This window comes from Oncorhynchus nerka, linkage group LG22 (assembly GCF_034236695.1).
Source record: "Oncorhynchus nerka isolate Pitt River linkage group LG22, Oner_Uvic_2.0, whole genome shotgun sequence".
Classification (NCBI taxonomy): Eukaryota; Metazoa; Chordata; class Actinopteri; order Salmoniformes; family Salmonidae; genus Oncorhynchus; species Oncorhynchus nerka.
In genome coordinates, this window is record NC_088417.1 from 11,150,085 (window position 1) to 11,162,825 (window position 12,741).

The 12,741-nt window shown below is 42.1% G+C and overlaps 1 protein-coding gene across 1 annotated transcript in view; it reads left to right on the top strand.

Moving 5' to 3' along the window:
• The window catches only part of LOC115122204 (microtubule-associated protein 4-like), a 201,373-nt gene extending 191,291 nt beyond the window's left edge, over nucleotides 1-10,082 (top strand). Inside the window, 4 exon segments of the mRNA XM_065006905.1 lie at nucleotides 1,092-1,173; nucleotides 1,438-1,550; nucleotides 5,132-5,309; nucleotides 6,072-10,082. Of these exon segments, the coding sequence (XP_064862977.1) occupies nucleotides 1,092-1,173; nucleotides 1,438-1,550; nucleotides 5,132-5,309; nucleotides 6,072-6,076 (378 nt within the window). The 3' untranslated portion in view covers nucleotides 6,077-10,082.
• Nucleotides 10,083-12,741: the final 2,659 nt, after the last annotated feature.

Sequence of the window (12,741 nt, forward strand, 5' to 3'; positions counted from 1 at the left end):
AAATTATGGTGGAAAATAAGTATTTGGTCAATAACAAAAGTTTATCTCAATACTTTGTTATATACCCTTTGTTTGCAATGACAGAGGTCAAACGTTTTCTGTAAGTCTTCACAAGGTTTTCACACACGGTTGCTGGTATTTTGGCTCATTCCTCCATGCAGATCTCCTCTAGAGCAGTGATGTTTTGGGGCTGTTGCTGGGCAACATGGACTTTCAGCTCCTTTCAAACATTTTCTATAGGGTTGAGATCTGGAGACTGGCTAGGCGACTCCAGGACCAAAACTTTTTTGCCCCACTGTATTTTGGTGGCCCCAATTTTCAATCTTTCCTCATCGCTGCAACTCCCCAACGGGCTCGGGAGAGGCGAAGGTGGGGTCATGCGTCCTCCAAAACATGACCCACCTAACCACGCCCCTTAACATCCGCCAGCTTAACCTAGAAGCCAGCCGCACCAATGTGTCGGAGGAAACACCGTTCAACTGGCGACCCTCCCCTAACCCGAACAACGCTGGGCCAATTGTGCTCCGTCCTACGGGACTCCCGGCCACGGCCGGTTGTGGCACAGCCCCGGAATGAACCCGGGTCTGTAGTAACGCCTTAGACTGCTGGTCCAAGCGAGAGGCCCAGAGACACGTCACTCAATCACAGTTTTTTTTCTTTCTGTTGTTTTTGGACATTGGCGACAAGAGGCTGTTGTGTGATATATTTTTTTCAGCCAGCATGGTAGCTCTAGATAACCCTCCTCTGCAGTGCCTGCTACTGCCCTTGGCTTAGACTTCTCCTGTCTCTGTCTCTCTAACTCACTCAACACCAAACACCACCCTTCCCTGTCTGACCTCTGACCTGCACAGACACTCAACTCTGATTGGCTCTCCATGCATACTTCCTCCTTTGATTGGTTGTGCTCTTATTGCTACTGTACTGTATACGCTGGACACATTGGTAGAAGGGGCAGTACAGAACAGATGGCTGATGATAAAGGTAAATAGATTCAACTGCACGGCGAAGAAGATGGCTGCCATGGCTCTTTGACCGATTTTCATGAAGGATCTCTTCAGTGTGTGTAACTGGGTCTGTTGTACGGTTTGCAGGTTCAGATACTCAACAAAAAGGTGGACTTAAGCAAAGTGACATCAAAGTGTGGCTCCAAGGCCAACATCAAACACAAGCCTGGTAAGGTTTTCTTGGATAGACCTGTTGAGTTGTCATCCTGTATGTACACAGTAATTAATGTATCTCTATGGGTTTGATTGACCACAGCACCTTACTGTCATTATCTTCTCAACTCTATACAAATATTGATAGATGAAATCCAAAAGTAATCAAGGAACATTCAAACATGACTACCAAAGATGATTATAAAGATTAAACAAAACATCCATAATCACCAACTGATATATTCCTCAGACCTGTGCAGTGACTGTGTGTGTCCTGCAGGGGGCGGCGATGTGAAGATCGAGTCCCAGAAAGTGAACTTCAAGGATAAGGCTAAATCCAAAGTGGGTTCAATGGACAACCTGTGTCACGGGCCCGGCGGTGGCAACATCGAGGTGAGGTCACCAGACAGAGGAACCTCATACTGAGTAACTTTGTACTCCTACTAACATACACATTACAGTTTAGTCTGCTGCATGTCAGATGTTCAGCCTGGATTAGTCTCGTACGTCTGATATGTTCAGCCTGGTTTAGTCTCGTAGGTTTACTGCATGTCAGATGTTCAGCCTGGTTTAGTCTCGTACGTCTGATATTTTCAGCCTGGTTGAGTCTCGTACATCTGCTGCATGTCAGATGTTCAGCCTGGTTTAGTCTCGTAAGTCTGATTATGTTCAGCCTGGTTTAGTCTCGTACGTCTGCTTCATGTCAGATGTTCAGCCTGGTTTAGTCTCGTACGTCTGAGATGTTCAGCCTGGTTTAGTCTCGTAGGTTTACTGCATGTCAGATGTTCAGCCTGTATCAAATGGCATAGTCGAGATAACAACTTGGAAATGTGATCAACACAATGAAATGACATTCTGAAAAACATTTAAGGGAAGATAGCCAACAGGTACGGTAAGTCTGGCCCTGTTTACTGACCGATGGTCAAGCCACGTTATTAAGTAGTATCTGGCCCTGTTTACTGACCGATGGTCAAGACACGTTATTAAGTAGTATCTGGCCCTGTTTACTGACCGATGGTCAAGACACGTTATTAAGTAGTATCTGGCCCTGTTTACTGACCGATGGTCAAGACACGTTATTAAGTAGTATCTGGCCCTGTTTACTGACCGATGGTCAAGCCACGTTATTAAGTAGTATCTGGCCCTGTTTACTGACCGATGGTCAAGCCACGTTATTAAGTAGTATCTGGCCCTGTTTACTGACCGATGGTCAAGCCACGTTATTAAGTAGTATCTGGCCCTGTTTACTGACCGATGGTCAAGACACGTTATTAAGTAGTATCTGGCCCTGTTTACTGACCGATGGTCAAGACACGTTATTAAGTAGTATCTGGCCCTGTTTACACCGATGGTCAAGACACGTTATTAAGTAGTATCTGGCCCTGTTTACTGACCGATGGTCAAGCCACGTTATTAAGTAGTATCTGGCCCTGTTTACTGACCGATGGTCAAGCCACGTTATTAAGTAGTATCTGGCCCTGTTTACTGACCGATGGTCAAGCCACGTTATTACACTGTGGACAATATCGGCTGTGGAATGTGTTGCTCCCCACTATTTTGCTTGTTTGTTTGTGTGTGTGTGTGTGTGTGTGTGTGTGTGTGTGTGTGTGTGTGTGTGTGTGTGTGTGTGTGTGTGTGTGTGTGTGTGTGTGAGAGAGACAAAGAGAGAGAGAGAGACAAAAGTGAGAGAGACAAAAAGTGAGAGAGACAAAGAGAGACAAAGAGAGAGAGAGAAAGTGAGAGACAGAGGGAGAGAGACTGAGGGAGAGAGAGAGAGAGATAAAGTGAGAGAGACAGAGAGAGAGAGACAGAGGGAGAGAGAGATAAAGTGAGAGAGACAGAGAGAGAGAAACGAGGGAGAGAGAGAGAAAGTGAGAGAGACAGATACAGAGAGAGAGAGAGAGAGAGATAAAGTGAGAGAGACAGAGGGAGAGAGAGAGAGAAAGTGAGAGAGACAGATACAGAGAGAGAGATACAGAGGGGGAGAGAGAGAGACAGAGAGGGAGAGAGAGAGAGATAAAGTGAGAGAGAGAGAGAGACAGAGGGAGAGACAGAGAGAGAGACATTGCTTTGGCAATGTTAACACATGTTTCCCATGCCAATAAAGCCCCTTGAATTGAATTGAGAGACAGAGAGAGAGAGAGAGATAAAGTGAGAGAGACAGAGAGAGAGATACAGTGAGAGAGGGAGAGACAGAGACAGAGGGAGAGAGAGATAAAGTGAGAGAGACAGAGAGAGAGATACAGTGAGAGAGGGAGAGACAGAGACAGGGAGAGAGAGATAAAGTGAGAGAGACAGAGGGAAAGACAGACAGAGAGAGACAGAGACTAAAACACTGTATATATATAATATGACATTTGTAATGTCTTTATTGTTTTGAAACTTCTGTATGTGTAATGTTTACTGTTCATTTTTGTTGTTTTTCACTTTATATATTCATTTTGTATGTTGTCTACCTCACTTGCTTTGGCAATGTTTACACATATTTCCCATGCCAATAAAGCCCTTGAATTGAATTGAGAGAGACATTGCTTTGGCAATGTTAACACATGTTTCCCATGCCAATAAAGCCCCTTGAATTGAATTGAATTGAATTGAATTGAATTGGGAGAGAGATAAATAAAAATAAGCAATGGGGGGGAGCATTGTGTTTAGTTTCTCTGTACTCTTTCCTCACTGTGTTCATAACAACACTTGAAGACGCTGGGAGGTGTTTTACTAATGACTGTTGACAGCATGGTTCTCTCTTCATGTGGCACCTCAAGAATCTCCCTCCCTCCTCCCCCGTTTCTCCTCCTTGGAGATGTGGGAAGACTGGACCTTCAGACATAGCAGTTCTAGTCTGAGCAACAGAGAAAGACCGGGTGATGGAAGGGGGGAGTTGGGGTGGAGGAGAGAGAGAGAGAAGAGGAGGGGAATGTGCACCCTTACAGTGGGGAGATGAGGGGGAATGAGGGTCAGACACAGACTGATTCCCCCAGAAGAGGACATGTGTGAGGGGAGTGAGGGTAACCAAGAGGAGAGGCTGGTAATACAGGAAGGAACTACTATGGCTCCTCTCCTAGGGACCCTCCATCTTTTTACAACCATCTAGGTGGGTAGGGGATGTCTGTGCATCAGCCAGTCCTATCTAGTGTGATGTCGCCTGTCCCCTCAGCCTATCACAGTCCATAATATCAGTCACATGACCATCATCTCAATGGCTGCACCATTCATCTCCTCTGGCACTGGGAATGAACTTGATCTTTCTACAATGCATAGAGAGTACATAGTTGATCATAAACACACACGACGGGACATGTTCTCAGTTGGTCCTCCATCACATTCTTTAGGATTTCATCTCAACAATACTTGTATACAGTTGAGAATATAATGACAGTAAGGTGCTGTAGGTCTGTTTCAGAGATGTTGTAGTATGCCTACACATGCCTATCATCTTACACAACACTTGACCAGTCCATGTTTACATCATAGTTGTTCTGGTACTCTCTGTGATTTCGGCAGGAACATTTCCTTTGAATGAAAAATGGTCAAAAAAAACATGGGTTTGAAATATATTGAAATACCAACTATCTAAATCCACCTGGATTTTGTCATTGATCCCTTCCATTGTAGTCTTTTTGTGAAATAGAGACACATGATTTATGGACCCTGACATACCGTACTCCTAAACCCCAGTCTAAAGATTCTGATTATTATTATTCCGATTGTTAAATATAGCTGAAGGTTATATTCCTCATCTAACATTTTTGATTTAATATAAGCTCTTTATTTTCCACTTGATTTGATACCGTTAAACCACTCACCCTGGTACTGCAATAGGTTTAATGAGTTTCTTACCATTTGAAGACAACGTCAGCGCCTGTTTTCTTTGAGTACTCTTTTTGTTATTGTCCCACTTGTCCTACTGTACACACACTGAAACCCCTGTTCCATTACCCCAACTGACACCCTGCCACTGTGTTTGTTTCTAGGCTGAGGGGGCCCAGGAGATAGCAGAGGGGAATGAGGTTCCCCCCAGTGATACCCCAGTTCCAGCCACGGTGCCAGGACAGGCAAGCAGCCCCTCCCGGGAGAATGGGGTAAAGGAGGATGCCCCCTGCCAGGACCTCCATGACCCCCAGGGCCTGGACTCAATCATCCCTGAGACAAGTAAGTAGAGAGGGGATGTCTGGTCTGGAGAGGGGCCTTTTGAAGTTGGGATACAAAGTCCCTGACCTCCACATTACCTTTGACTTCTTATTCTACAGGCTTCTAATTCTTCTTTGTGTTATCCCTCTACCCTCTTCATCTCAACATCTCCTGTCCCACACTCCTCTCTCCTTCTCTCCTCTCTCTCTCCTCTCTCCTCTCTCACCTTCTCTCCTCTTTCTCCTTCTCTCCTCTCTCCTTCTCTCCTCTCTCCTTCTCTCACTCCTCTCTCCTTCTCTCCTCTCTCACTTTCTCTCCTCTCTTCTCTCTCTCCTTCTCCCCTCTCTCACCTTCTCTCCTCTCTCTCCTTCTCTCCTTCTCTCTTCTCTTCTTCTCCTCTCCTATCTCCTTCTCTCCTCTCTCTCTTCTCTCACTCCTCTCTTCTTCTTTCCCCTCTTCTTCTCCTCTCCTCTCTCCTTCTCTCCTCTCTCACCTTCTCTCCTCTCTCTCTTCTCTCACTCCTCTCTCCTTATCTTCTTTCTCACTTTCTCCCCTCTCCTCTCTTCTCTCTCTCCTTCTCTCTCTCCTCTCTCTCCTTCTCCTCTCTTCTTCTCCTCTCTATCCTTCTCTCCCCTTCTCTCCTCCCTCTCCTCTCTTATTCTCTCCTCTCTCCTTCTCTCCTCTCTTATTCTCCTCTCTATCCTTCTCTCCTCTCCATTTCTCTCCTTCTCTCCTCTCTCCTTCTATCAACTTCTCTCCTCTTTCCTTTTCTTCCTGCTACAGATTGAGTCTTTCAAGCTCAACTTCTGCTAGAAAGCCTGCTCTCGCACGGATCACGGCGCCGACATCATAACCTGGCCAGCCCCAGACAACAGCCCCTCACACCTGCAACCCAGTGTCTCTCTCAATGACTTCCTGGCCTCTGCCGGCTACCCCCAGCCCCTTCCCTCTTCCCCCCGCTAGGGCATGGGGCAACGGCACACTAGCAGGACTCGGATCATGACCCTCAACCCCACACCCCAGTTCCAAACACCTCACCCTTCCTATGATCTAATTCATGTATCATGTTATTACGCCTACCCTGCGCTACCTACCTACCGCTGTCCTGTTCCCATTGGCTGAGCTGACATTGTACATACAGTAGACCAAGCTTCAGGCAGGGTGGGATATCAATGGGAGGGTAACGGAGGCTTGCCATGTTCTCTCTGATTTGTCTGGTTGTGCTAATCTTGTATTAATGTGCTCGGAGGACTTTCCTAGGATCATGGCTTTCCGTTGGTCCCTCTGATCAGGTGATGGGAGGGGCGATGGGCTGTGTTGTATATGAACCTTTTCCTTCCTGGCTTTCTGACAACAGCGCTCATTTTAGATCATGTTTCCTGGTCTCTACAAGAGCAGAACATGGCAGTCACAGTAGCAGACGCCAGTCATGTCCAGTATTACAGTACGTACTAGTGCCGTTTTAGTGAGAGCGTAATCTACCAGGCAACAGCGGCCTTGAACAAACCTGTTTGCTTCGTACAGACACCCCCATAGACACTACCCAATGGGAAACCCTCCTAGACTCACCTGTGGGTTACGTACGGAGAGTAATATGTGTGTAGCACCCCTTTACTTGTGAGCATGTAGGGCTGCCGTGTGTTCCCAATAACCATTAATTATTCACTCAGTATTCACTAACCATCAATTCACTCACTGGTTCACCTCCCTCCTCTCTTCACTGTCCATCATCAGTGCATTTGAAACTAGTAGACTGTTTGAACAGTAGGCTATTTAACTCTCTTTAATCTATGTGTTTGTGATGGTGTGTTTGAGTGAATTCTGCTGTAACAATGAGCTGTGGTGTTCTGTTCCGTTTATTCTCTCTCTCTCTCTCTCTCTCTCTCTCTCTCCTTTGGTTTATTTTCCTCATCTGTTTTGGTAGAAGGTTTTTCTCATCGTTTCCTTCTTTATTAGTATTCTTTCTCGTACAAGCAATACGCTGGATGGTCTATTTACCGTTAGGACTCAGAGAGCTTCTTGAATACACGCAAACATTTTTTTTCTTTTTTTTTTCTTGAAACAAAGGCACACAGTCATGAGGACGCAACTCTGTTTAGGGCTTTGAGACCGAGGAAGCATGTTGGGAATGTGAGGAGGGAGATAAAGACGGATAAGAACAGAGAGACAACGAACACTGAGGCGTAGTGAAAGACGTGTCCACTTCAGTGTGTTAAAACCACAATGTGATGGCAGTGGAACATTCCATGTTCAAAACAGTTTGCGTATATAATATGTACAAACTGTTCTGAACGTTGAATGTTCCACTGTCAGAATAGTAGTCTGGGAAAGTTGAAGAAAGTAGAGTTTGGAAGCTTTTATTTTGAATACAGTACAAGGGACTTGTGTGAAGATTAGTTATTTGAAGGGAAGGGTGTTGGAAATTGGTGGAGCTGTGTGTCTTGTACGTGCCTCCTGTCCTGTTTACCTGAAACTGGGATGGAACTCGGGCTGGAAGCTCAAGCTGATGGGCCCTTGTCCCTGGAGAGTAACAGACCCGTCAAGCCGCCTGGTGGCTCTGTAGTCTGATTAGGATTTACAATAATTCTATTTTGTAACTAATCCTTGTTGTTGTTCCATTTCAGCTCTTTTCTGAGGGTTCTGGCCAGATGTTTTTTGACAGTTATAAGTGGACTAGCTAAAGGACTTCTCTTGTCAGGCTATTGGCAGTGGAACATTCGATGTGGCTTATTGTACATGTAGTAATGTATCCAACGATTGCCTCCAATTGCTTTATTTTAGTGCATGGCAAGGTAATATCATGCCCAGAGCAGAAAGCCTATGTGCATTAAGACTTGCAGTGTTGTGGTTCAGTATATTTGTCCTTGGGGGCAAATCATAGTCAGTGGTTTATCTTTCCTTATTATTGCGTTCTTTGCTTTAGACAGTGGGCAGGAAGAGAGTCAGGGGCAGGAAGAGAGTCAGAGGCAGGAAGAGAGTCAGAGGCTGTCATTTTGCCTGAAAATTCTATTGCGGTTTGGTATATAAATCAGCTATACGTTCATCGGGTTTATTTGTGTTGTACTCAAAATGAGGACAGTACATCAAGTAATGTTTTTGAGTAATGATCTGTTTTTTCCCCCACGCCCCGCTAATTCAAATGTAGACCTCCTAAAAGTAGCACCAACACTCCAATATGTGCAAGAATAATACAACTGACATTTTTTATATCCTCTTAAATCAGAGGTATGGAAACTATTAAAAGCACCTTAAAGGCTTGAATATATCAAAGAGGGTTCACCGTGATGGAAATGTGTATTTGATTGAAGGTAGAGCTATCCCTGGATATGTCTGCAATGCATAGGGGCCACTTAACCAACACTGTTAAGGAGCTTAGCACACTCCTGTACAGCATAGAACTGTGTTTCATCTTGATGGCCTCCCATTTTGCTCCTAGGACCACCATGAAATATTGTTTGAGGGTAACAATCTTTTGAGATGTGTGGAATAATCCCCAGAGCCAAATGTTTTAAGAAAATAGATTTATCAACAATATTTTATTTTGAAATTCTCTAGGTTTGTAGATATTGATATTTGAGAGGTTTGTCGTGCATCAGAGGAGCGCCTGCTGAGGTGGCTCGTAGTATGGCCTCTGGTGCCATGTTCCTCTTCTGATGGGGACATGTCCTCCTTGTGCCTGTCCACAACCACTTTTACTATCACTTTCACCCCTGGTCTTCATGTTCTCTTTGAAATTTCACACGTTTTTTTTTTTGAAATATAGATTTTGACTGTTTATACACTATTTCGCCACAGCAACAACAACAATATGAAAACAACAATTGTATGTGTGGGGGGAGTGTAATAAGGATGTTAAGTATAGCTTTTATGTTCATCTACCTTTAACAGATTTAATGGTAATGAGTAATATTAATTATTATTATTATTGAGCAAGTCTAACTTTTTTCCAAGAAAAGGGCTGCTAAAGTAAAAGAATGTTCTGGAGATTTAGTGTACTAAAGAAACAACACTTTTTCTATGTGTATTTATCTTGTGTATTTATCTTGTGTTCCCATTGGTGCGTGGTGGTTGGGGGAGTGTTAGAGGGCTTATGGAAGGCATAGTGGGGTCTGGTCCAGTTTGTGCATTGCTGTCTATTGAACAGCCTTTCTTTCACAAATTGTAAGAGTTTTGTTAACTTTCACATAACCTTTGTCCATCCCCACAACCCCAGTCTTAAGAAATTGAAATACTGTTATTTACAGGAAGACCTTTTTAGATGTGATTTTGACATTGTAGGATACAGTGGACGACCTCGCGTTGATTTGAAAACAAGATACATGTAACACGAAAGGGATTGAAACTAATATGTATGAATTTCACTGTATAACATACAAAATGGGTGGAAGAGGGATTAGAAATCAGAGTTTGTATCGGGTCATTTAGTAACATTGTTCTGCCCTGGAGTATCATGGAAAGCTCCACGTCCTAACACACCTTTGTGTAAGACTAACAGCAGCTGTCAGGTTTGGCTTGTGTTATACTTAAGAGTTCTCCAGTGATGCAACAATGAGCTCCATAGATCTGCTTCTAGCTGTTAGCTCACACAAAGTGTACTGATAGAAAACACCTACTCAAGAGCAGAAACCATTGGGATGTGTTAGGATGACTTATGTCAATTTATTTTTGTTTTGATTTTTGTTTTTTTCCTTCATTTAGAATTTATTTTTGGGGGTTTTGAAAGAAGTGTTTGTTGTGGTTAATTGTTCATTAGTGATGTGATTATTACAAATGTAATAAAATACAAATGTTTAAGATATTGTGCTTGCCTTTTGATTAATTACGTAATCCTCCTGCCACAGATGAGCCATACGTACAGGATGTAGATTTACATTGCAAATAGAAAGCAGGAAACATTTTGACACATTCCCTTTGGAGAATTACTTAATGAGGCATGATAACATTGTTGATTATGACTGCAATTGATTAGTGAAGAGCAGCGAAATGGTATTGTAGAAGTGAGTCCTATCTGTCGGAAGACAATCTCACATTAACTATTTGGGGGCTTGGTGCTGAGGAGTATTTTCCATGTTAATACAGGAGTAATAAAGGCCTAGTTCACAAATCACTATTACTTTTTTTTAAATCAGGGTGCTGCGCCCTCAGCACCGCAACTTCCCGCGGCTATGCATAAGAGGAATCAATTCAGGTCACATAGTGACAGTGAACTGTAGATTTAAACAAGCTACACACATTTCATCACGTCCTGGTCCACTTCCTGATATTTACTGACCCTGGCTATGACCTCACTCTCTGAGGGTCTCAGGGGGAGTTGGGATATGCAACAAAATACATTTCCAATTCAAATGTGTATAATACAAACTTGTACAAGTGTGAAATAGGACAAATGTTTGCACCCACCAAAATTATTATTAGGTCAAATAGTTTGTTCAGAAGTCAAAGCAGTGTCCATTCAGGGTGGACATGGGGAAATCTGCTTATTTAAAAAGAAATTGGACAGGCATTTTATAATCCCCATTGAGTGTATGCTAGTGCATGACAGTTGACTGGAGCTGATCAATCTTATGTTTGTGTGTCCGCAAAGAAACATTATTGGCTTTGGGGGGAAACTGTTGGCCTATAATCGTCCAATAAATCTCAGCTATAGTCTCATATAGCCTACTCTTGTATTTTTGACAAGCAAATCTCCCTATGAGACAATAAATGATTAATTCACTCCTCCACCAAGCAACCTGGATGGCAACGAGGATGATGGGACTTGGCCTCACATGAGAAAAGTCTACCCTCTATTTCCTTATATAAATGTCTGTCTGGTGCACATATAATAAGTCCTTTGTAGTTTTTCGCTTCGGTGTAAGCCTAACCCATACGGAAAAAATATTGGAATATATTTAAATACAATTGAAACATATGTAAATATATTTGGTAATGTATTTATCAAATACATAAAGAAATTAACATTAAAATATGTAAAATACACAGTCACATCTTATAACCTTCTCTAACCTGATGGTAATGCTATTGACCTTTGGCATTAGGTTCACAAAGTGAGCGTTGCATGCAAAAGTTGGATCAGAAAGTGAATTACGTAGCTAGCCTATTATCATTTTCCTTGAGGTATATCTGCTACTAAATAAAAGACAATAGAACAGTCTTATATATTTGTTTATTTAAATCCATGTGTGTACTCAAAATGATCTAAACTCTCCAAAGTTCTTTAGCCTATCACTTGAATAATTCTGTGTTTAATTTAGGCCTATCCAAATGTTTAACAATAGGCCTTCAACTTGTAGGCATTGCAATTTAGACCATCCTTTTGGGGACTGGTGTCTTGAGGAATCATTTCAAATGAAATGTAATTGTGTTTTATAACTGTTTTTATTATAGGGCTCCCTTTAAAAAGAGACCCTAGCTCACAGTCCTCTAAATATCTTCTCTAAATAAATGTTAAACAAAATAGTTGTATTTGTATTTATTATGTATCCCCATTAGCTGCTGAAAAGGCAGCTTCACAGTCCTCAGTAATTTTCCATCCAGATTGTCAGACCCCGGTGGCTTGTCATTGTTGATAGACAACAATCAAATGATGCAATTATATGGCCATTAAATAACACACAACAGCATGGCATTTGTAGATGGCGGAATAGGCCTAGCCTAAATCATATTTACTTTCTATTTTGCAGCTCAGTTGGCTATTCTAGACAAGACTCTTCAGTGTCTTTATCATTCTCAAACAAGTAATTTGCTGAAGGCCCAAGCCTATACTAAGCCATCTACTGGTGTAACATTCTAAAATAAGCTCTAGGCTTTTATTTTGGAAATTAAACCAGAAGCTGCAAAAATGACTCTATTATCTGGGCTAGAGTTGCTTGATTGACTAGCTAACTCCAACTAGCTACATTTGGTTCATGTCCACTGCAGATGCCACATTACCTGCAAAAGTTTGTAGGTATAAAAAATATATATAACCGAGTAAAGGGTAAAGTAAGAAAAATAAAAAATCTCTCTCTCTCTATATATATATATATATATATATATATATATATATATATATATATATATATATATATACCCCAAAAATTTAAATGACAAAAAATGATACTTGTAAATGTTAATTCGTAGTCGTAATATAGTACATTTACAGATCTAATTTACATTTCACGTTTCACATGGCTTCTCTTATGATCCTAACAATTTACATATGGATTTTATTACAATCCTAACGATAAGTACATTCAACCTTTTGGCAGCTATCTCCCTCCATAGAGGATCCCCATTAACTGACAGTGCGACCGTTACTATTAAAAAAATAAAAACTACATCTGACGAAGGAGAAGACCAGTCATTACCAAAAGCTTTCTCATGGAAAATGGCATTTTATTTCATTACATATGTATAACATTGATTTAAAATATATTTCCACCTGGGTTGACAGAGGAAGAAAATAAATAAA